At 36.5% G+C, this 26,469-nt stretch overlaps 1 protein-coding gene across 1 annotated transcript; it reads right to left on the bottom strand.

Annotated features, from left to right (window-relative positions):
• Window positions 1–1,304: 1,304 nt before the first annotated feature.
• Window positions 1,305–25,153, bottom strand: LOC111467032. Its single transcript, XM_023111801.1, has 11 exons — window positions 24,720–25,153; window positions 21,294–21,516; window positions 18,796–18,943; window positions 18,208–18,303; window positions 15,049–15,206; window positions 13,368–13,533; window positions 8,509–8,645; window positions 6,626–7,313; window positions 3,975–4,087; window positions 2,072–2,327; window positions 1,305–1,936 (listed from the first exon to the last, which is right to left on the bottom strand). Exons 1-11 carry the CDS (start codon window positions 24,907–24,909, stop codon window positions 1,661–1,663), a joined length of 2,451 nt encoding a protein of 816 aa, XP_022967569.1. The 5' UTR covers window positions 24,910–25,153; the 3' UTR covers window positions 1,305–1,660.
• Between the last annotated feature and the right edge of the window lie 1,316 nt (window positions 25,154–26,469).

Raw genomic sequence — 26,469 nt, 5'->3', positions numbered from 1 at the left:
GCTTGGCACACTGGAGTTGGATTTCTCTGAATCCAGACCCGACTCGAGACTCGTGGATCCCTTCTTCCTCGCCCGACTCCCCCATTTTCTCCCCTAAATTTTCTCTTTCCCCTAGATCCTTTCCGGCGATCCTCCACCTAAGATCCAGCCACCGTGTTCCTCTATCTACCTCTCTCCCTTGTGACATTTAAAGAACTTGTATGCACCTCCAGTAGTGAGTTTCAATATCACAATTTCTTCACAAACCAAAGTTGTCACTAGAGACCAATATAATATTTCAACCAATAAACTATAGCATTTCAAAATAGCAAAATAGAAGCTATGTTACAAACTTTTAAATAAATTGATACCAAGAATAAACCATAATAACATAAAAAGATTTAAGCCCTTACAATTCTCTGATGGTGACAGGAATTTTATAATTCGGTCATTGCTACAGAGACTTGATCACGAAGTTACATTTGAACCTCGAACCTTAAACTCTAAACTCTAAACCCCAAACACCGAGAAGAAAGTTATAGTGGGCTGCAGCACTGAACTGAACATTGGAAGAGGTATTTGGCGATCTTTCCTGCAACCAGAAGTTGAATGTAATATGCCAAAATAAATACCACAATGTAGTGCACACTGTATCTAGGCGAGCATAGATGTTTAAGCAAGTAAAACAGAAAAACTTCCACAAGATTCATCAAGAAATCTAAGACGTTCTTGAAATAACGCTCTATATGAACGCATCACCGCATGGTCGGAACTGAATGATATGGGCAAAAATAATTTAAACAATAACTAATAGAGGGGATTTACCTGAGAAAATATGCACCATCAGGAATCCGGAAGGCTTTGATCATCTTCCGTAGGGAAACGAAAAAATACGCATGCCAGATGAAATGTTTGTTTCTATCTGTTACAATAACGAATCATTGGTTTAACTGAATAACTAAGTAAAATAGAGAGACCCTTCTCTTCCTCTTAGGTTGACGGATCTTCTCCATTGAATGATCCCCTATATGGATAATACACATTCCAGTTCAACGAGCTTAATTCTAATTGTTCTGTTCCGAGGCAAACTAGGGAACAGTTCGTCCTATTCAAATATTCACGACCAAGAAACACTGGATTGAATTCACCTGACTCGATAGTACCCATTTTCGAAACGTCCAGTGCCAAAGTCACTAAATGGGTAAGTCGCCAATCCCTAAAGCAGATACGTGGTGTTCTCGTGCAACGAAATTAATTAACAATTCACAACAATAAGGTAACAAAGAAAAAGGACTTCAGAACTAAAGTAATAAATCAACACAATCTTTATGCAGCTTGTCAAGCAAAGAAAACACTACCAGCACCCAAGAAAAAGCTGATTTCTTTCTCTTTCCAAGAGGGAACTTGCATTAGAAACAACCCTATTGGTATACATATTAATATACAGTTCTTTCTTATGCACTGCTCAACAGGACCTACCCCTCTTTTTTCTGATTCGAGGGGATCCGATTGAGTTCTTAATCTTTCATGTCTACAACTCAGTTCATCCGATTATTACAGAGATGAACCTAATTCAGAATATGAATTATAAAAGAAAATACCGACTAAATCGATCACAAGAATACCAGTTACAGTACCTATTATCCAAAGAGGAATCCTTCTAGTAGTGTTGGCCATTTGTCTAATCTTTTGGCTTTTGTTGCTGTTCAACTTCCTTTTCCTGAGTTGAAGATGGCTTCAATTCATTATCATCAAATGGTAAGACAACCACAGGGGCTGCAGGCACAGAATCCCAACGCTCTCTCAAGAATTTCATGAATCTCTTTACAGTTTCTTGTCGAAACTGTAACTCACGTGTGAAGAGATCAAATATTAACATAGATAGCACATACTTGAACGGAACAACAAGGAGGATAATTGAAGAACACAACGCCGCCAGTGCCACTTCAGTGGTTATCTGGAAAGGCATTCAATCAAGCTAATTAATAATCCCATTCGACACGGACAGAGACAATATGGAAGCTGTTCGATCACTAATATTCTTCAAATCAACCAGTGAAAAAAAAAAAGGAGAAAAAGAAAAGCTTCATACCTGAGTCTGACCTGCAAGAACAATTGTACGTAATTTCAGGAGTGAAACATTCAGATTCTGCAAAAAGTTTTCGACATCGCGCATGGCGTCTTTTACAGCCATAATCTTTTGAATGGTATTAGAAGGTGGCTGATCCCGAATGGTTACTTTGCCGAAAGATCGGCCGAGACGACCTTGCTCCTTGAGTCCTTTCAATGTCAGCATTCCAGCTGCTACCATCATTAATGTTGTAGGAAATACAAATGATAGCAAGTTTCTGTTTAAAGAATCAACATTTCAGCTCCAACAACTAATGATGAACAGAGATGATGAAAATATAAGCACCCAATGAGCAAGTTTGGTAAAAATACACAAGAAGCACTATAACTCCCCTTGATTCTGAATGCTTGATAAATAGAATGTGATATCTTTGATTTTTCTTATACCCACAGTCTTTCATCACCTTGGTAAATCTTCCAAACCACGCCCTTAATGATCATTTTAACCCATAAAGAACCTTCCTCAATTTGAAAACTTTACCTCTTGAGCTTTCAAATCTGGGAGGAATATTCATGTAGATTTCCTCATCTAGAACGACGTGAAGAAATGCATTCTTCACATCATACTGTGAAAGCTGCCAATTTAAGTTGGCAGTTAAGGATAAAAATATTCTTACCGTGTTCATCTTTGCAACTGGAGTAAATGTATCTTGGTAATCTATACGGTAAGTTTGAGTGTATCCCTTAGCTACTAACCTTACCTTATACCTTTCCAGCGTTCCATCAGCCTTGTACTTTACTGTGAAAAGCCACTTATGCGCAACTACAACTTTTTTCTTTTGACCTATCCACAACTTCCCACGTCTAGAGCATGCATTCTACTCACAACATCCTACCATTCTCTTTTGGATAAATCTTTAAAAACTATGTTGGGTATAATAATTGAATTTAGATTAGACTCAATGAAACTTTGGTGTGATAGGGATAGTCTTTCAAGAGAGATACAGTTTGATAGGGGTATAAGGGTTGTTTTGTGCATTCTTTGGTAAGTTTCCGGAGAGCTGCTACAGGTCTATCATCTATTGGTACTTGTGTTACATCCTCATTTTGAGTTAGAGTTGATGTTTGGAATTGTATCAATTCTGAAGTGACTTTTCTTCTTGTATATACCTAAAACAACAACGAATCTAGCAATGGAGGTAGAGCATATGGTTCAGTTGGTAACTCTACAGTAGTAGGGGGTGGACTCATAATTAGAGTCGATAGACAATTGGTTTCATGGGATGGTTATTTAGTTTGTCTAGGGGTTCAATAGTTTCCCAAGACCCTCTTAAATCTCTATGTTCTCTCATTAAAAAGAGGCTCTAGTGGGCTTGCAAATTGATGGATGAATGGATTGACATTGGGCTTGTTTCTACACTTGCGGTGAATGAAGCTGGGAATGCTAATGCTAATAATACGGCCTTCCCGCTGTGAATACTCTTTTACGTGATGGCTAATTGTTATACAATGATATTCCAATGATGGACGAATGAAACTCGGTCAAGGTGGAAGATCAGTAGCTATGAAGACTCAAGTAAATTTGGTTAAGAAGATTGATAGCTATGAAGATTTCACCGGTAAGGGTAGACTTTAGGTTTAATTGGCTATGAAGGCTCTGATACCTTGTTGCAAGTGTAAATTATCTTGCGTGTTTTTCACATTGAATTTCAAACAGGTACATGTTCCTAAAAAAGGCTAACTAAATCCTTAAATCTAATCTAAATAAACTCCTGTAAACTAGATAACAATAAATCTAAATTAAGAAGGTCGACTACTTCTATTATTTAATGGGATTACACAAATATTACCACACATATGGACTACGAACAAGACAAGCCGACAAATGATTGAAGTTTATGCGTGAAACCTCTCAGAAAGTATACCTGAAGATTATTGTATATGCAACGGAAAGAAAGGAAATGGTCAAGTGTGGCTCCTCCCAACGTCGAAGCTTCTCAAAGCTCTTGGCTATCATGGTTACAGGAAGTATAAGTTCCTGCCAGATGCAAAATAAAAATACATTTTTCACTTTCTACCAAAGAGATTTGTAAAAGATGCACAAGGCCAAGAAGATCATACATAAAAACCGACATAGTTAAACTAAGTTCGATAATCGAGCATGCTACACATTTAATTGATCGGTATCTGCTTTACCACTTTACAAAGTTTAGTTCATCATAAGAATGGAATGGGAACATCATTTGGCCCCGTTACGATCCTGTTCTTCCTAATTAGGAGAGAATGAAAAGAAGAGACAAAGCATAGATCCCCAATTATCATGAGAAAGAATGCATATGATGCACAACAACCACAACAGGTAAACAAATTACAAAGTCAAACCACATCATTATGTAATTTGAAATATATTAGAAACTATCTTGCAAGAGTGCTCAAAAGATAAGTAAAAAAGTGTAACCGCTCAAGCCCACCGCTAGCAGATATTGTCCTCTTTGGGCTTTCCCTCCCAAGCTTCCCCTCAAGGTTTTAAAACGCGTCCACTAGGGAGAGGCTTCCACATCCTTACAAGGAATGTTTCGTTCCCCTCTCCAACCAATGTAGGAATTCACAATCCACCCCACTTGGGAGCCCAACGTCCTTGCTGGTACATCGCTTAGTGTCTGCCTCTGATATCATTTGTAACAAACCAAGTCCATCGTTAGCAGATATTATACTCTTTGGGATTTTCCTTCCAGGCTTCTCCTCAAGCTTTTAAAACGCGTCCACTAGGGAAGGATTTCCACGTCCTTACAAGGAATGCTTCGTTCCCCTCTCCAACCAATATGCGAACTCACAATCCATCCTACTTGGGAGCCCAGTGTCACAACCATAGTATGAAGAGAGTAGGTTGTGACCCTCACGCCATGACAAGTAAAGGGGCGTCCCTCAAGAGACGCCCCATCTGGCCATATGCGGGCCAACATAGAAGAATGCCATGATGCGATCGAGGAGGACGATGCATCATCCAACACACCACCACGCAAAGTGGGTATTGAAGATATATGTTGAGACATAAGCATAACAGAGACATCAGCATAGACATGAACGACAAGATAGGCTTGTTGAAGGGTCAGGTAGGGCCCCGAGCCTTAACCTCAAAAGTCGGGGTTTCGGAAGGAATTTGGACATGCGGTTCCGGAGTTAAGTCCGTCCATATGAAATATGAATGCTCGCCAAGTTTGGTGTCAATCGGACATTGGACGGACAATGCACGACATCGTATGACACCTCACCAAAATCATGTCTACACTTGGTAGAATGAAAATGGCTCAAAATGTACTATAGGGGATACCATGGTGTTAGCTCTCCACCACCCCTGGGCCCTGTGGCCTATGAGCTACCCTATGGCACATACGTGTGTCACAGTGTGGGCGAGCGTGTCGAGACGAGTGTCTCGGGCTACTTCCTTTGAAATGGGTTTTTGAAGGACAGTACCGGACGGCACGGGTGTGCCGGTATTGCGCCCTAGCCCGCGTGTTGGAGGTTGCTACATACACCCGTTATCCGGGACGGTATCCGTAAATGACTCGGCATGGGCACGGGAGGGCCTATGCCTCGATAGAACCCAGATGGATGGATGTTCGGGAAGTCCCGACGAGATGAACGACACGCGGGCCCATTCTCGATGGCATGACCGAATGAGTTATGATGGCCGACGACATCCCGAGACTCGGGATGGCGCCAAGACATATGGACCCTATCGATGGGGATCGAGATGACAAGATGAGATGCGACGTTATATTGAGAGATCTTGGCCCGAGTAGAGGCAAGGTCGAGCCGAATGAGTTGGTCTAGCGTACAGGCAAGTCGGATGTGTCGCAGATGATTGAACATACACGCACAGGCGGCGTATGTGGTTGAACAAGCTTGGATTCCGCACAAGCGATGTTCGATTGGCGAAGACAAACCTCGCCTAAGGTCCGACGAAGCCACAAAGCCGGGGCGAAAAATACATATGGGGCTTAATTCCCCTTAAGGCTAGTCGTGAGCGTGTATAGATCACGACGCCGCACGGTCAAGAAGGTAGGACCGTGACACCCAGCGTCCTCACTGGTACACCACTTGGTGTCCGGCTCTGACACCATTTATAACAGCCCAAGCCCACTATTAGCAGATATTGTCCTCTTTGGGCTTTCCCTTCCGGACTTCCCCTCAAGGTTTTAAACATGTCCACTAGGGAGAGGTTCCCACATCCTTACAAGGAATGTTTCGTTCCCCTCTCCAACTAATGTGGGAGCTCACAAAAAGTATTCCAAAAAATTGCTAAAGACGCTGAAAGAATGAAAAACATAGTATTTAGTAGACACCTTCAATCAAAAGAGACAATAATGTAATAGATCTTTTAAAAACTACTGTAAATTCCAGGACATTTTTGACACATTTATGGCCATAGTGGGGCTGTGAGCTATCAAGTTCATAAGTTATAGAACTGAAGGTAAGTTGCTTGCAATATGAAATCTTGGACAGAGAAGCAGAACAATAGGAACTCTGAAGGCAGAGAAGGGAAGAGAAAAAGTAATATTGAAACATAACTAACCTTGAACAGATCAATATTGCTAGGTATTCCTTTAATCATTGCCGAATCAATTGTAGCCTGCGTTTTCTCAGCCACTTGGTATCGTTGTTTGCAAGTTTCAGCTGCCCTTTCAACTAAGGACATTCCTGCTACAACAAGATTTTTACTTAATATAACCCCTTCTTTCATTGATGGATTCTTCCAGAATGAAATGGATGCACTCGTACTCCAGGAGGGCGATCTCATCCAATTACGCAAGTAAACACTTCCATCTATGTCGAACACATGATGACCACCTTCGTATACTTCATCTGAAGATCTTTCTGTTTGAACTACCTGATTTTCCTCCAAAGGAAAGTTTTTCACCAAGGGTCCGCCCCAAATATTTACAGCCAACGTTTGAAGGACGATATCACCGTAAGGTGCGTTTTGTAAGAAGGAAAATGGCACGAGTTTTATTGGATCATCCAATAACTTTCTCATAAACTGAAGGGCTTGAAGTCTGGATATGCTATTAGTTGCATTAGTCATAGCTCTTTCTTTTCCTTTATGAGCACCGTACACGTGAAAGCGTGTTTTGTCGTCATCCTCGGGCCCGTACTCACGTATAAACTTATGTGAAGCAACAACTTCACTAATGAAAGCATACCAGACGTCTCGCCTCATTTCACCTCCCAAGTCAACAAACTCTAGAACCCATGTTTCCATCCTGTAAAATAATTGAAAAGATTCGTTTCAGTTTCAAAAAACGAATAACAAGAGATAAAATGATACATTGAAAGCAATAATGACACTAAGAAGCTTATCGGATTTCCAAATGCGAACATAGGAACTGCGAATTTAGTTAGATTTTTTTTTTTTATTGTTATTTATTTATTTATTTTATTGTTATCTAATATCTATGGATTTAGTTGGATATAATCTTCGATATTATTACCTAATATATAGAGATTTGGTTAGATTTATTTTTCGTATTGTTACCTAGTATTAAGGGATTTAGACACATGTACCTCTCTGAAAATTAAGAACTATATGAGCAAGGTTATTTAGACTTGTAACATAGTATCAGAAACATTCTTTTTTGGGAGGACTGATTAATCGGCATAGCTTTCATAGCTACCAATCCTCCATCTTAACCATATTTATTCGGTTTCTATATAGTTGTCGATCTTCCATCTTGAACAAATTTATTAGGAACTTTCAAGCTACTGATCTTCCAACTTGACCAAATTTATTAAGAGCCTTCATAACTACCGATCTTCTTCCTTGACCAAATTTATTCAGAGTCTTCATAGCTATCGAGCTTCTTCCTTGACCAAATTTATTCAGAGTCTTCATAGCTATCGAGCTTCCACCTTGACCAAATTTATTTAGAGCCTTCATAGCTACCAACTTCCACCTTAACAAAATCTATTTAAAGCCTTGAGGTTGAAGTCCACCTTAACCAAATTAATTCATAGTTGTTAAAGTCATGCCTTGACATTGAAGTCGTGTCAAAGTCATGCGATCAAATATTGCACATAATCCTATCCAAAGTAAAAAGGATAGTTTGCATTAGTTACATGCCCTCGTAGTTCAACTAGGAAGACGTGGCAACAAAAAGAACTTCACAGCTCAATATTTCATGGGTTAGCATCCAAGTTAAGAATGGATGATATCCATTCTGCTGCTTGAGGAGGAGTGAAGAAATGACTTTAATTATATCAGTCTAAACTCCAACCTTAATTATATCTGTATTGTTACAAGTATCTAGGTGTTTTTTATTTTTACCTCGTATCTTGGTATTTAGTTAGCCTGTCTATAATATAAAAGCATATGTACCTCCCAGACGATTACTTAGACTTAGCATACTAGAAATATACAAATGCAGTTTGGAAAATATAAAAGAAATTCAAGGGTCCTACTCTGAGCTGGATGCTACTGAAACAGCAGAGTCAAAAAGAATCGAGCCAAAAGGTCCCACTTTCGCCTTGTCCACCTGTACACCGTCTTTCGTAAGATCCAATCTCACGATATCTTTCTGCCCAAAGATTCCAACTGCCTATACCGATTCACAAAAAGAACGAACTGAATGAATATTTCTTAAACACTAGAAATGCTAACACTATATTTTAAGGTATTTATTTAGACAACCTTTAGATGACAAGTGAGTTTGATTGATTTAACTTTTCTTTGGATAATATATGAACTTCTCATTTATGGAAAGATACAAAAATGTTTGAAGGAAAAAAACTTTACATAATAGCATATGCTGACTAACCTCAAAGAGAAGATATGGTACAAGTGAACAAAATTCAAAGGAGACTATACAAACTCCTCTACCTAATCAAATGAGAGCCCCGCCCTCATCGACTCGCTCTAAGAGAAGGCCTCTAATAATCTTCTCCAAACTCTTATAAACAGAAACATCCCAAAAAAATTTATAGTGTCGTATTGGTTGAGAGAACCAAGAGCCACTTTTGTGGTAAATACGATGAAAACCATGTTTCGGACCTCTACTCCCACTACAATTTTTTAGATTAAAAATCATAATATTTTTTTAGATTAGAAAACCAACCAGCAACCAAATCAGTATTGCTTATGTCTTCCTTTAACTACTTCTATGTCACAAGAACCAAATTGATACAATTAGCGGAATCAATTTGGTAAATGTTACAAGTATAAACTATCTTATTCGCTATTATCATTAGTTTTTAGAGAGATACATGTGTCTTTTATAAAGTAGAAAGGCTAACTAAATACCGAGTATATAACTAAATCCCATATTAAGTAACAATACAGAAAGATAAATATAACTAAATCCTTAGATATTAGGAAATAATATAGGGAGGTTAACTAATTCTATTATTTAATCGGATTGCACAAATATTTCTTAAAGTAAGGATAGGGTTTACATTGATATAATTAAGATCATTCCTTCCCTAAAGAGAGGAATAGATGATAGATATCATTCACTTGGATACTAACTCATGAAACACTAAGGTGTAATGTCTTGTTGTTAGTACATATTCCAATTGAACTGTGAGGGTCCATAACAAATGCAAACAATCCATTTCTCCAATTTCTCCAATTTCTCCTTGATAAAATGTCGATCAATTTTAATATAATTTGTCATATCATGCTGGATAGAATTATGTGCAATACTAATTACTGATTTCTTGTCGCAGTGCAACTTTATTGAACATTCTCCCTTAATTTTTAAGTCATCAAGGATCATCTTTAACCATAAGAGCTCACATACCCCTTGCACAATAGTTTAGAACTTCAATTCAACAGATGATCTAGCCATCACATTTTGTTTTTTACACCTCTATGTCACTAAATTACCTCCGAGAAAAGTACAATACCCCATCATAGATCTATTGTCCATTACTGATCCAACATGGTTAGCGTCTATGTATGCTCCCAATGTAAGGGAATTGTTTCGTTTAAACAAAATCACCTTTCCGTCACTGGTCTGTAGGAAGTTCCTCAACGGGAGAAATTTTTTTATTCTCCTAACATACTGTCACACAGAAAAATGGGCCTCCTTTTCAAGTAATCTATGAAACAAAGAAAACCCTTCTCACTCTGATTTTTCTTTTGTAGAAATATAAACAGGGTTCAAGTGACCTCTCAAACTATGCAATTTCAACTCAACAATTGCAACACCAATGATTTCGATTTCAACATGTCTTTGATATAAAGATCCGCTCTCTCATGCCCACCGAGGCACAGCTTCGACGACATGACTTCAACGTCAAAGTACGACTTCAACAATATGACTTAAAAAATAGCTATGAAGGCTCCGAATAAATTTGGTCAATGTGTAACTATGAAGTCTCTTAATAAATTTGATCAATGTGGAAGATCGGTAGTTATAGAGTATAGAGATCGGTAGTTATAGAGTATAGAGGCTCCAAATAAATTTGGTCAAGTGGAAGATCAGTAGCTATAAAGACGGAATAAATTTGGTCAAGGTGGAAGGGAAGATCGACAACTATGAAAGCTTCGGCTATTAATCAGACCTCCCAAAATAGAATAGCTTTGATACCATGTTCTAAGTATAAACTATCTTGCAAACCATTCTCATTAATTTCTAGAGAGATACATGTGTCTTTTATAAGGCATGAATACTAACTAAATATCTAGATACAAGTAACAATACAAAAACATAAATCTAACTAAATCCTTAAATACTAGTTAACCATACATAAAAATATATCTAACTAAATCCTTAGATATTAGGTAACAATATAGAAAAATAAATCTAACTAAATCCTGTTAGGTAACAATACAGAAAAACAATAAAGAAAAAAGATCCCAACATACTGGGTAACAATAGGAAGGTTAACTAATTCCCATTTTTAATTGGATGACACAAATATTCCTTAAATTGAGGCTATGGTTTACACAAGTAAGGTTATTCCTTAAATTAAGGCTAGTGTTTACAAGTATATAATTAAGGTCATTCCTTCAGTGGAACTTTAAGATGCCAGGGTTTCATTAGGGAAACTTGGAGGCCTAAACACCTAGGAAATGTTTCGACACACAACCTTCATGGTCCTCGGACCAAGTTGAGTCTTATTACGCAAGAACAGCCTGTAAGATGTTAATCATTTGTTAATATATTGTCCTGTCCTTTAGTTGCCTCTTCGTAGTTCAAGGTGCTGACTTTTGGTTTAAGCTGAGTTCAAAGTAGTTCTGCTTAGGCAGAATGTCTACCATCAGAAAGGAATATGAGTCTCCAAAGGCAAAGAGAAAAAGCCTTGAGGGGAAGCCCAAAAGGGAAAGCCCAAAGAGGACAATATCTGCTAGCCGTGGGCTTGTCTATTACAGATGGGGTTTTGTTTCAGGAATTGAAATTCAATCCCCTTCTATTTTGAATGCCAGAGAAGGGCTTCTCCCTTATTTTGAATAATGAATTTTCTGTTCTTGTGATGGAAAATTGATAACTCAGTTTCTCAATGTTGAACACCAGATGATTTTGAGGATTGACAATGTCTTTCCAGCTTATAAGTAGTCAATCTTTCATATCTGCCTACAGAAATACTAGTAGAATTCAGTTTTGATGGAGGTTGATCCTGTTCAGGGTGTACCACCACCAACTCTTTTGCACACTGATGAAAGTGAACAATTTCCAGAATCCAAAAAGGGTTCCTTCACATGGCTGATTGTGTTGTTAGAGAGCTCAAGGAAGCTAAGTTGAAGCCACTTGAAGCTGGGAATCCCTTACAGATTCGTTCTTGCAACCAAGGCAATTTTGAGTGCAGGATATTATTAGAAGAAACTGCAGAATGAAGGATTGGAGATGGTCCTTCCAGACAAATCAACTATGGATCATACAATAATTCCTAGACAAAAGAATTGGAGATGGTTCTTCCAGACAATTTAAGTATGATCCATTCCTACAAATATCGAGCCATCAACCTTAACCAAATTTATTAGGAGCCTTAATAGCTACCGATCTTTCACCTTTATCAAATTTATTCAGAACCTTCATAACTACCGTTGAAGTCATACTGTTGTAGTCGTGCCTTGATAATGAAGTTGTGTCGATCAATATTGCACGTAATCCAATCCAGCATCATATGACAAAGTATATTCCAATTGATCGACATTTTATCAAGGAGAAATTGGAGAAAGAGATAATTTGCATTAGTTATGAGCCTTCACAATTCAAACGGCCGATCCCTAACAAAAGAACTTCACAACTCAACAATTCAAAGGAATGACCTCAATTATATATATATGTAACCATAACCTTAATTATGTATGTATCGTTACCTAATATCGAGGAATTTAGTTAGATTTATTTTTTTGTATTGTTACCTAATATATAAGGATTTTTCTTTTTTTTTTTTTTTTTTTTTTTTTTTTTTTTTTTTTTTTTTTTTTTTTTTTTTCTTTTTTTTTTTTTTTTCTTTTTTTTTTTTTTTTCTTTTTTTTTTTTTTTTCTTTTTTTTTTTTTTTTCTTTTTTTTTTTTTTTTCTTTTTTTTTTTTTTTTCTTTTTTTTTTTTTTTTCTTTTTTTTTTTTTTTTCTTTTTTTTTTTTTTTTCTTTTTTTTTTTTTTTTCTTTTTTTTTTTTTTTTCTTTTTTTTTTTTTTTTCTTTTTTTTTTTTTTTTCTTTTTTTTTTTTTTTTCTTTTTTTTTTTTTTTTCTTTTTTTTTTTTTTTTCTTTTTTTTTTTTTTTTCTTTTTTTTTTTTTTTTCTTTTTTTTTTTTTTTTCTTTTTTTTTTTTTTTTCTTTTTTTTTTTTTTTTCTTTTTTTTTTTTTTTTCTTTTTTTTTTTTTTTTCTTTTTTTTTTTTTTTTCTTTTTTTTTTTTTTTTCTTTTTTTTTTTTTTTTTTTTTTTTTTTTTTTTTTTTTTTTTTTTTTTTTTTTTGTGGTATCTAGTAACTAGGCATTTAGTTAAGATTTATTTTCCTGTATTGGTAATATCTAGTTATTTAGTTAGTCTTTCCTAGGTCGTGTAGCTTTCGAAAAAAATTAAGAAACGTAAATAAGATAATTTATACTTGCAACATCTTTACAACACCTTTTCCCTAGGATGATCCCTACTTAAATGCATGGACCAAATAGATGCATTAGCAAGGTCCACTATCAATTGGCCCAGTGTGCTGAATAAGGCATTTGGTCATACTCTTCCTCTTGTCTAAATTTTTCAAGATCTCAGTTTATAGTAAGCTTTTTGTCCTTAGTTATGCATCTAGAACTGCATTTATTTTCTATATACTGTGACATTATTTAGTCAGAGATTATGTCAACTGAAAAGTAATTATACCTCGAAATAGACAGCTTTGTCGGTAAGAGTAAGTTTTCCTGGCCATGCAATATTATTCTCCCATTTTAAAACGGGTCTCTTCTTGCTGGAACCAATACATAGGATATTTTCACCAAAGAACTGTCTGTTATCTCGAACTCGATATAATTTTCGTCCTTCATGGACCCTACAGCCAAACCAATAGAAATTAAGTTAGAACAACAAATTAAACCTAAGATTTAGTACAATAAAATGTTTGCTTAGACTGCCATAGCAACAATGTTGACATGAATTAGAACATTTAAAAAAAAAAAAATCAATCCAAGTTCTATATTGTATGCAAGACAGTAGCTCAGGCTTGATGGTCCATGCCTTCCATTTTCTTATTGATCTCGTAAATCTTCCTCTCTATGTATTCTTGCTACTTCCCCGTCGAGGCACATAGTCCAAGGAGAAGGTGTGGAAGACAGGGGGTTGGAGAAGATGAGAGAAGGGAAGGAAGGAAAGAAGGAGAGAAGGAAGAAGGAAGGCAGCAACAATGGAAAGAGACCATGGGAGGATGCTGATGATAGGGATCGAAGAGGGAGTGGCCAACGATGGAGGGAGATTGAGGGAGAAGGGCAACAATTGAGGGTCAATGAGGTATGGTGTTAGGATTGCACAACAACGCACACACTCGATGGAGAGAGAAAATTTAAGGAGGAATATTGGTTAAAGGTTTTATTGATGACTTCAGGTATGTACACCAAGAGAGAATACACAAAAGGAAGAAAGTACATTTTGAAAGAGGAAGAAAGTACATTTTGAAAGAGGAAGAAAGTACATTTTGAAAGAGGGAGAACAACGCACACACCTGATGGAGAGAGAAAATTTAAGGAGGAATATTGGCTAAAGGTTTTATTGATGACTTTAGGTATGTACACCAAGAGAGAATACACAGAATTTATTGATGTCTTCAGGTATGTACACTAAGAGAGAATACACAGAATTTATTGATGCCTTCAGGTATGTACACCAAGAAAGAATACACAGAATTTATTGATGACTTCAGGTATGTACACCATGAGAATACATAGAAGGAAGAAGGTACATTTTGAAAGAGGAAGAAGGTACATTTTGAAAGAGGAAGAAAGTACCTTTTGAAAGAGGAAGAATTACATTTTGAAAACACTTCCTATACATTTTGAAAGAGGAAGAATTACATTTTGAAAACACTTCCTATACATTTTGAAAGAGGAAGAAGTACATTTTGGCATATACATTTTGTGCCTATATATATGATTTCAGTTTACTAAATATAGCTTAAACAGATTTAACAATCTACCAAATATATCTCTACAAAATCTTTACGAAATATATATCTCTACTAGATGACTATATATATCTCTACTAGATATTTAGTACATAAAAATATCTCTACTAGATCTTCACGACATATATATATCTCTACTATATATCTACCCTATATATCTCTACCAGATCTTTACGATATATCTACCAGATCTTTTACTATAAATAGTCATCAGGCTCTATCCCATACAGGTGACAAGCAAATTCAAAGAGAGAAATAATAAGAAATTTGATATAAGAAAAAGAAACCTATACAACATATTATTTTCATTTCACTTCACTTTATAGATTATAGACTTATATAAGTGTACCATGGCCAAATGCAAGACAAAGAAAGAATTATGATGCTCACTTGAGCAGTTCATCAACATATTTGAGCCATAAACTGAAAGAGATGCTCTGTTCATCACCCGCAAGTGCCTTGAATAGATGATGTACTGTGGATCGATCTGCAACACCAGAAATAGCTGGCGCAATACGTGTAAAGGCCTCTTCTCCAACTAACATCTTCTGCAATGCCAAAAAGAACCAATTTTGATATAAAGCTTGTTGATCTATTCATCAAATAATGATTTACTAAACTTTTTAACAATTATCAAACAAAAAAAGTCATCCCCCATACAGGGAGAAATGAGACAAGAGGCACACACAATAACATCAGAGATTTTGTCCATCGTTTCCAGTTACCAGAACTTCGTAGCATTTATAAAATCATATTCCTTCAAGTTATTAATGGTATTAAAAAAACTATTTTCATACATTAGAATCAGTTTAAGCTTTAAACGTAAATGTGAATGTTGAAGAAATGTCCATGATTTAAGGAATATTTATTTATCCTTAAGTTAAGAGATATTTGTTATTTATCTATATTGTTAGGACTTAGCCAAAAATTTAATTTTACCTAGTATCTAGGGATTTATTAGTCTTTTTGTATCATAAAAGGTACATGTGTTTCTCTAAAAATATATTGAGTATTGAGAGCAAGATAATTTATACTCGTAACATGGTATCAGAGCTTTTTATTCTGGAAAATTTGATGAGAACCAAACTCTAACTCAATCGGTGAAGCCTTCATGACTGTCACAATCAGCCAACATAATCAAGCTTCATTCAGAGACTTCATAGTTTCCAACCTCTCAGTGCATTACCACAAGTCCAATTGTGTATCCCAGCAACCTCCGCTTTCAAACCAAGATTTTTCTGAAGTTTACTACAAGTCCAAGAGTTTTCTAAATTTTACCGCAACTCCAAGGAATAAATCTCCAAGCTCACTACTTCCAATCGATTTTTCTATTTTTCATAGTAGCATCCCATTGTCACAACTATACTATGAATAGAGTAAGGTGTGACCCTCACATCAAGACAAGCAAATAGTCGATCCTCAAGAGGCGTCCATTCGACCATGTGAGGGCCAATATAGAATAGTGGTATGATGCGACCGAAGAGGACAATCAATCATCCAACACACCATATAATGTGTGCATTGAAGAGGAGACGAGACATAAGCAAGATAGGAGCAATGAGTAGAATTGAGTGTCACAGATAGGCTTGATGAAGGTTCGGATAGGGCCCCGAGCCTTAACCTCAAAAGTCGGGGTCCCAAAGGGAATTTAAACAAACGGTTCTAGAGTCAAGTTCGTCCATGTGAAATATGAAAGCTCGCCAAAACGCTCCATGACACCGTATGTCCATTTGTCAAAATCATGTCTACACTCGTTAGATTGGAAATGCCTCAAAATGTACTATAGGGGGAAGCATGATGTTAACTCTCCACCATTCCTGGGACCTGTGGCACATACGTGTGTCACAGTGAGAGCGAGCGTTGCGAGATGAGTGCCTCGAGCGACTTACTTTAAAATGGACTTTTTCAAGGACAGTACCGTGCAGCACAGGTGTGCTGGTATTGTGCCCCAGCCCATGTGTCGAAGGTTAGATCATACACCCGCTATCCAGTATAGAGTCCGTAAACGACATGGCGTAGACACAAATGGTCCAATGCCTCGATAGAACCCGGATGAATGGATGTTCAAGACGTCCCGATATTATGAACGACACATGGGTCCGTTCTCAATGGCATGACAAAGTGAGCTGTGATGGCTGACGACACCCCATGACTTGGGATGGCGTTAAGACATGTGAGCCATCAAATGAGGAACCTAGATGATGACATGATGAAAAGTGAAGTTTCGTTGAGAGACCTTGGCCCCGAGTAGAGGCGAGGTCGAGTCTAATGACTTGGCCTAGTATAGAGGCAAGTCGGTTATGTTGCAAATGATAGAACATGCACACGCAGGCAGTGTGTGTAGCCTAACAAGTTTGAATTCCGCACAAGTTATGTTGAATAAGTCTCGCCTAAAGTTCGACAAAGCCACAAAGTTGGACGAAAAATGTATATATAGGGCTTAGGTTACCCTCAAGGCTGGTCGTGAGTGTGTCAAGATCACGACGCCGCACGGTTGAACCAAGTTCATCCTTCACTTACCTTAACAGATTTGGAAGTTTTCATTCTTAGCCAAGTTTGTTCTTGAACTTAGGCAATGGAATTCCTCGATATACTCGACTAAATTCTCTCTTGTTTGGATCATTGGTATCGTTGATAGAGTAGTTCCTCATAGTTTGTTGGTAGGAATCCATCTTCCATTTGACGTAGCATTCCCAACCATTTTTAAACTAGAATCTTCCATTTCACCTTCTATAGGTTTGAAGTTAACCCCACAAAGCAAAAGCTCCTCCTTAATTTCAAGGCCACTAGTTTAACCTTTTTGCACTCTGGGGTATTGGTGTCATGGCAAAAAATTCTCCACATTTTAAATCCAATAAAAAAAAAAAAAGCTTCAAGATAAATTTTGTCGTAGAAGGATGGTAAGTCGATTTTCAACCAGAATGTTGCATGTTTTTGGTATTTATTATCCTATGGCCCTACGTTCTAGTTGTTACCACTAGCAGAGTATCTTTCATTAAAAATCAGAATCTTGACCTTCCAAATGTTGTTCTTGAATTCTTGAACAATATGCTCTGTTTCGTGCATTATCCAGAAAGTGGTGTTTTCCCCTGTAACACACTCTTGCTCTTTGATTTGCTTCAAACCTCAAACTTCTCCTACCCCCAAGGTTTTCTTGATTCCGATTTACCATTTACAGTCAATTGTTTTAATTGTCTTGACGTCATGCTTAAAGTCCCGTGAGCTGTACAAACTCACAAAAATAAACAAAACAGTTGAACTTATCTTTAAACTCTGTGAATCCTTTCCTTCCAAATTAACCACAAAATAGCTTTAGCCACATTTGATAACACCTTTGCTTTTCTCTGTCCCCAACCATTGTGGAATTCGACCAGCTAATCGTCCAAGCAAAGAGGTTTACACCATTGTACGCTGAACAAATTTCCAAAAAGAAATCCAAACTCTACTACTGAAGTCACAATGGAGGAGGAGATAAGACAAAGATATCCCTAGTTCTTCTCTCACAACAATGAAATACAAAATATGGCAAGAATTTAATAAGGTTGAAACCTGAAAAGCAATTTCCTCTGAAGCATTAGTATGCTCGTGATATGGATTTTCCCAAGCAAGCATTGTTATAAATATCAATCTCTGGAATGTGGGTTCCTGCATAAATAAACAGAATTTATTCATCAAAAAAGAAAGTATTGTTTTGCTAGTCATCAACATATAGTCATTTGAAAATATCAAAAGGGGTTTTCCATTTTTGTCTTTCGCCAAGTTCCTTGATGACATCCTTTATTGGAAGGTTGTATCTCTATTAACACAAAAAATTTAGTGGTTTATGTCGAAGGAATGGCCTTAATTTAAGAAATATTACTCCAAAGAATTTTTGTTTTCCTTTTTAGTCCACAGCCTCCCAGAAGATGAGAAATTGTTCTTTGTACTGAAATTAAAAACCCAAAAATAAAAAGGAAATTTTAAGATCTTCCTCTTTTAAGCTTAAGATAAAACCGTTTAGGTAAAAAAATTGATTACCCTTTCCAAGTACAGAGGTAACAAATTTAATTTTTCCCTAAAATAAATTAGAACTCCATTTCTAATCGTCATTGAATCATTAAACAAGGTCTGAAACTTCAGGGTGAATGAAGTACTTACACTGAGGGAAGGATGAAGATTTGAGCTGTCCCTTGACAAGAATCTAAAACAGCAATACTCTACCAGACTGCGAGCATCATTGTAAACAGATTCAGGCACAAGGGCTTTAAATATCCTCTGCATTTTCTGCCCAGTCAAGCCATTCATCCTGCATGTCATGACATGGCTGAGTAAAATAAATTGTATATACCATACTTCTTCACAACTAAATGAAAGAAAAACCTAGACAAGACGGAAACGAAAAATAAACAAATCTGGAATGAGAATCAAAATTTATTAAGGCTAATAAGAACCACTGAAGTTTCACTTTTTTATTGCAAAATAGAAAAAGTAGACAGGTTAAAACGAGAGCAAACGAAAAGGTCTCGATCCTCGAAGTGGAAATATTGGTGAATAGTGATGCAGTTAACTTAAAAGAAAATAATCTTCAAAATTATACTCCCCAGTATCATTAAGTAATAGTAAATCTAATACTAAATCCCTAGATACTAGAAAATCTAGATAAATCTAGGTAACAATACAGAGGTCTACTTCCCTTATTTAATGGGATTACACAAATATTCATTGAGAACATTCCTTCATCTTCAAAAATACTTGATGAGAGTCTTTGTCATTATTTAGAAAGGCTTAGACATTCAAGAGATTAAATCTTGCTAAAGGATGCTTGTCCAGTAACTAAATCAACTAACTAATTAAAAATCCAAGAACTAAAACCAATTAACAACCTCAAATTTAAATTACTAGATCATACCCTATCAATTCCCTCCCTCTTAAAATTAATAAACCATCGAGCTTAAAAGATAATGAAGTTGAAAATGCCATGTACGAAAGAACATTTTCCAATGGTTCAAGAATACTTGTCAAAGATGTTGTGTTCAGCTCAATACAATGACATGGATAGCTTCACTCCTTGCTGCTAATGGTTGTTGTTGCAAGTCTAAATCCCCTACCATGAGTCCCTAAGATCTTTTCAAAACTTGTATAGGTTTGTATTTCTTGGATCGAACAATTGTCTCTTTTCCTTATTTCTTCACTCTAATGTGGAATCTCTCGGGGTTTCACCTCCTCGATCTAACTAACCTCCATCTTTTTCATAGTCTTGAGTCTTGATTTCATCTCCTCCATATTTTTTGAACCATGGCTGCCATTTCATTCTTCATCTTATCCAGAATATTTCCTAATCCCAACAACATTTTCCTAGATACAAAATACATTCCCATGATCTCTTCCTAGTACCAGCTTAATAGAATCCATAGAAATGAAAGAGAAACTGTATCTATAACCAGCAGAGAAGGAATAAAAAACAAAAAATACTCTAAGAAACTCAAGAAACTGGGACAACCCCCTTTCGAGAAAACTGAAGCTTACTAAACAATTGGTTTCCCTTGCTTCTTTGATAATGAAAGTCTAGTTTCTAAAGAAAAAAAATGGTTAAGTGTTAATCTTAATGGAAAAACTTGAAATATACAGTAAACCTCCGATTAAATTTGAATATGATAACAAAGTAGCCATCAGTAATGAACACAACCCAGTGGGATATGTCTGTGATGTTGGTTCTACTTCTACAATATCCTACAGGGTCTTTTCTTTTATGAGGAGAAGTTGGAAGCAAGATTTATTTGCACTCCTTATGCATCCATTCAAAATCAACTTGCACATGAGCAAACTAAACCACTGCCAAAGGTCTTTCAGGAAATAATCAGCAAGACAGGACCGATAGAATATCTTTGAATCAGTTAGAGAGGAGAGTGTAATGCCATCTCACGTGACAGATAATCAAAAACCTGTTTTCTTCCAGCTAGTTGACAATAAATCAGTGAATGCTGTAATAACAGGACTAAACTGTTTCCTTCTAGAAGCTTACTATTCCTTTTTCAGATTCCTATAAATTGCGTCGAGGGATCTCTGGATTTCTGTTTCTTTCTTTGTCCGTATGCAGGCCATAAATAGCCATGCATGCAGAAAAAAAAATGTGTTAATGAACAACTGGACCTTTTATTCGCAGTCTTAGGAACTCCAGAGAAACTTAGTTACCTGGCTTTCTCTGAGTTTCTATTACCTGGTAGGAAATACTTGGATCTGTATATCTGCTTCTTTTCATCAATAAAACTTGATGATTCAACAATTTTAAGTGAAACTGTTGCCACGCCATAACAAGGTTTTCATCCTCAAACAAATATGCATGGGACATAAATGATTTATATACAAAGTCTTCACACATGACTAGCCTCGTTATTGCAACTCAATGTACACATTGTTGAATAATGATTTCCAGAGGCACAATTTCATCATTTCCATCTTATTATGATGTTCATGATGACAATCATATGCTTTGATTGTTCATATGATCTCAAATTTTGGGCAAATCTGCTAAATAATCAAACACTGTAATGGATGATGTCTAATAGGAGGGGCCATTAAAATGAAGAATAAGTCAAAAAGGTAACAATATGTCAATTATCTTTAGATTAAATGACCAAATTTTATAATAATCTGACCTGCTAAATTGCTCAATGGATACAACAGCAGTAGAAGAGAGGAGGCCATTCGGTGTCCTGATATTAACAGTATATTCCGCCATAACTAGATCCTCTATGTCGGTGGAGGCTCCTGTTGGAATATGATCTTTGTTCTTACTGTTTTTCCCCCGGGGAGATGTAACTTCATTTAAGAAGTTTTGCGTCTTCAGCAGCCATTTGTTTAAGTTTTGTTGCACTGCGTCTGTCAATATGGGAATAGAGCACGGACAAGACAGCATTAGGAGGGAGGAGGGGAAACAAAAAAGCAATACTAAGATAAAAAGGCAATAAGAATTAACCATTGACCTTCATATGACATATCAACATCTTTTATTTTATGAGAAAACATTCATTTTTTATAAGATGAAATTACGTAAAATAAGAAGGTTAACAGCCCCTTTCCAAGGAATCTACATAAAGCACTTCCTATTGGCCAAAAGTGAAAATGTACACCTTTTTTTAAAACAAGGAACAAAGCTTTCAATGATAAACAACGAGACTAATGCTCCAAAGATACAAACTTATCATCCCATATTAAAAAATTAAACTGAAAAGAAAACCCAACAAAAAGCTAGAATAGATAAAGTCAAGAGGAAGTCTTTACACTAGCGGCATCAAAGTGATCTAGCCAAATAAGAGGCTTGCTTACAAAAATCTATGTAGCCAAAGACGCTAAAAGCACTTTCTTGAGACAACAAAACCCCATGAAATGCTGCCGCCAAACACACCAACAAAAGAGACAAAACAAAACATCTGTTTCCTTTTAACAGAATTCGAAAAAATATGATCCATGAAAGGCTTCAGGGAACCCAATGGCCAAACACTGACCTTTTCTTCTGATGTTGGAATAATTTCACGAACTTGAAAACCACAAACTTCAAGAAATCAAGAGAATTTCCTTTTGTCCAGTATGGAAGGAGAAAACAAAAGATCTTACTGTTAATAGGGCTTTAGAAATCCTCAAATCAGAAGTTTTTTTCTTTGCTGAAGCGTTAATTAGATTTTCCTTTTGGAATAAGGAATGAAGAGCCTCGTCAAATGAATGCTTCATAATGTCGTCATCTTGCAAGTGATTGGCTAGGAGAGGAAATCTGGGCTTGTGGTGGAATGGATGAAATTAGGGCTTGTGGTGGCTTCTTGACTGTTTGCAATTACTGCAAAAGGCTCTTTGTATGGAGAGGCTTGGACAAGTGCCACTGCAATGGAGTTTTAAAAATTCAAGAGCTGATAATTCTTAATTTTTGCTTGTTACTGCATCAACTAAGATCTTTATTCTAAGCTATGTTGATGACATGTTAGTGACAGGGACTGACGTTGCTATCATCAACTATTTTGTTGTCGAACTTAACAAAACTTTTTCTTTGGAGGACTTGGGAAATCTATCCTACTTCCTTGGTATTTCAGTTCATCCTGACAATAATGGAATCCATCCCAACCAAACCAAGTATGCATCGAATCTTCTCGAAAGATTCGTCCTAGCTCGCATCAAGCCATGCTCTACACCAACCATCACTAGAAATACCTAACAGCCAATGCCGGATAACTAATGGAAAATCCTACATTGTAAATCGAACTGCGATTGAACCCTTCGATACCTTACACACACAAGAATTAAAATTTGATTTACCATCACCAAATTCAGTCAGTTTCTTCTGAATCCTACATCCGTCCATTTGCAAGCCGTCAATAACATCAAAGGTATCACATGGCTTACAAATTCCCAAATATGCTGACTTCTCCACTGTTGCATACTTAGACGTAGATTGGGCGTGCTCATACATGATGATTGAAAATCTATAGCTTCACACTTAGTATTCCTTGGGCATTCTTTAATTGCTTGGTCATCCAAGAAGCAACATGTTTCAAGGTTCAACACAGAATCAGAGTACCTTTCTTTGGCCCGCACAGTAACTGAGATTAGCTGGTTTCAGTCTCTTTTCAATGAAATCAGTTGCTGCTACACCAAGTATCTGGTGTGACAACATCAGCGCATTTTCCCTTGCTTCAAACCCAGTTTTTCATAATACCTGAATAAACATGTGGAACTTGACATACACTTCATTCACAATAAAGTCCTTGACAAATCCTTGCAAGTGCAGCATGATCCCAACTCTGATCGCTTGCAAAAGGACTAACCAAAGCGTTATCAGAGGCCAAGTTCATTGAGCTGCGTCACGAACTCCACATCATTTCCTTATTGTTTGGTTAGAGGGGGAGTGTTAATATGTTAGCATAAAACAATGTCGCTTCGGTTATATTAACCAAACACTATCATTTTAATTAATTATGTTACTGTTGTCCGTTTAAAGCATTAAATGTCAGTTTAGTTTGTGTTCTCTTTTTGTTATTTTTCTCATGCCATTTTCATGAAACCTCTCATCTTTTAAGTACTTTGGTTAGCTTAGATTTATCTTGTCGACCGTTCACATTTATGATAATTGTGGCAGTGGAACGATTGTGCGGCAATTATTTGAACCCAACAAACTAGTCAGCTGTGTGAGAGTCAAACATTGCGGACAATCTTGACGTATGATTGAGCCTTAAGTCACGTTTAAGAAATATTTTAGAAAACATGAGCGAGGAAATGGGTTGAAAACAATGTTGTAGGCTTAAAGCGAATAAGCAAAAACCATGGCTTTGATAGGTATAGCCTAGGTAGGAAGAATTGACAATTAGTCACATCCAATTCGTCACATCCCTTTATGCTACATTTTGGGGCATTTTAACCCTAGCGAGCGTAGACATGATTTTGGTGAATGGTCATGCACCCCCATATTGACATGACAAGAATAATCATGACCTAACTACATATGAAAATAAGTAAAAGGGGTTTGGAACGGGCATGCAGCCATGGACAACACACCCTAGACAAGCATGATCGAGACATCCAACATGCGGCTACAGGCAACACGCCACGGACAAGCATAACTATGACACCACGCATCAAACTTCCAACGACCACTTCAAATGACACTACATGACCAACAATTGCCATCACTGACTAAGCAAATTTCATAGAAGTTTGCGACCTCATCGCTTCCCTCCATTCATCTACACTTCGCCGTGGAACACACAGGATGACACCCTAAGAACTTCCTCCTCCAGATTTAAAAATTTCCTACTTTCACAATATCAAAGCTGCCACAGATTATATACACACACCATAACAAAGAAGAACACCTAGAGTTTCCATGTCTATTGACTATCAGCATTCAATCTAAAATATTATTTTCTAGCTCCATAAGTAAAATAATCATGAAATGATCTAGTGTTCAATCACAGCCAAGAGTAATTACTCTTCACCAAAAAGCTACATAAGTAGAAATCAAACAGCTATACCAGGAAAACACAGAAACAGATATACAAAATAAACTCAAATCCATAGAATTGTATTGACAAACTCACTTGCATCAATGTCATTGAGAGGCCATTTATCTCCCTTCGAAAGACCCACAATCTTAAACCGATACTTGGGCTCTGGAACATTCTTTCTAGTGGAACATCCAAACTTGCGATTATAACCATGGTGAGAAATCGAAGGATCCAATCCTGCGGAAGATGATTTTAAGCACGTGGAAGGGAGTTTACAGAGCATTTCTGTTTCAATTCAAGGACCCTTCGAAATGGGAATCCATGTTTATGGGAGATGCTGAAGTAGAAGAATCTTAACCTCCATGTGGAGGTTGTATTGGAAAAATTGAAAGCAAAATGAGCTGAGCTTGATATTTTTTGCTCCGAAAAGAGAGAAAATCCTCCACCCCGAAATAACAAAAGCCGATCGGCCTTACAGATGGCGGAACAGAAGTGCTGCCGTATGCGTGTTCTATGATTGGATTCAATTGATGGATATGGATTCCACATAAACGTATACAACTCCAATTTTCTTAGTGTTTTCAAATCGCTAATGCTAACCATTTTGTTTTGTTTTGTTTTGTATTGGTTTGATTGTAAATTTCTAATAAATATTTGACAATTTTAAAATTTTCATAATTTAATTATCTATTAAATTTAAAATTAATTTTACATTTTATTTTTCTATTGTTTGAAATGTTTAAAACAACGATATCATAGATTTAAATGTTCCTAATTAAAGATTTAAAACAAAATAACGGAAAGTAAATAAGGTGAAATTTAAATAAAACAAAGAAAGTAAGAAAAATAATGCCCGGATCTAACTTAAGGGATACAAAATAGACATAAACGTAATTATCCTAACATTGTTTTCGTGGCCTTCATTACGTTGATTGTAGTTAGTAGATGGGTGTCTTATCTTTACCTGAAATGTAAAATTAACACATGATTTGAGTATTTTAAGAAATCGAGAATGCAACATTTTCAACATGGCAAGACCTATCTTTTTAACATATCATAGCATGCCCTTAGACAGCTTTTCAGTTCAAGGCAAGGTTGGATGTGTCGAACATCTTTTTCATTTTACCCATGCATGCTAGCATTGGCCCACCAGGTGAGCTTGCACATCCGTGGGCCTAGATCGTCCGACTAGCTCTCGCTAACAGGCCCTCGTCGAACACCATGGAGGGAAAGGGCCCGCATAAAAAAACATAAATATCGTAAATAAAAAATCATAGTGTGTGCGTCCATACTCATCATATTGGAGAAGTGTCATGATGCACATGACACACAAATAAGCATAAGGTAACTTATAATCATAACATAATGTATTAAGCAACACAAAATTTCATCTATCTATAACATAATAAGTTTGTGAATTATGCTGTACATTACATAGCATATATAGCATAACTTTCATGCTATGACCGAAGGAGGTTTATGCATCATAGATTAACAATTTCATAACAACTCTATACAACAAGGCATGATTACAAAATAGCATATTTATTACATGGCATAGCTTCATAGCATAACATAGCATAACATGACATATCATATCATAACATAACATAGTATAAAATAACATATCACTCATACATATGTACGTGTAGGGGCCACGGGGCATACATTGAACATAATGCAATTCATCCAACCAAGGCGATAGTGAAGTCACTTACTTGGTTGGTCTAAGTCGGAGTCTCTAAATATTCCTAAAGTTGGTTCGACTCCATCCTTCAAAGTTTGTTTCAACCTAGGTGGACCCACTTCATTGCATTAAGACATCATAACAAACTTAGCTTAC

This window comes from Cucurbita maxima, unplaced genomic scaffold, assembly GCF_002738345.1.
Source record: "Cucurbita maxima cultivar Rimu unplaced genomic scaffold, Cmax_1.0 Cma_Scf00032, whole genome shotgun sequence".
NCBI lineage: Eukaryota > Viridiplantae > Streptophyta > Magnoliopsida > Cucurbitales > Cucurbitaceae > Cucurbita > Cucurbita maxima.
The sequence above is the reverse complement of the archived record's forward strand: the minus strand, read 5'-3'. Positions and strand labels throughout refer to the sequence as shown.

What these genes read in the sequence shown, in the direction of transcription:
- LOC111467032 (XM_023111801.1), bottom strand. Translation starts at nt 24,909, where the DNA reads ATGCTCTGTAAACTCCCTTCCACGTGCTTAAAATCATCTTCCGCAGGA. An exon ending in TCCATTGAGCAATTTAGCAG is followed by an intron (nt 18,944 to 21,293) that starts GTCAGATTATTA and finishes CATGACATGCAG; the next exon opens with GATGAATGGCTTGACTGGGC. An exon ending in GCAATATTGATCTGTTCAAG is followed by an intron (nt 4,088 to 6,625) that starts GTTAGTTATGTT and finishes TGCATCTGGCAG; the next exon opens with GAACTTATACTTCCTGTAAC.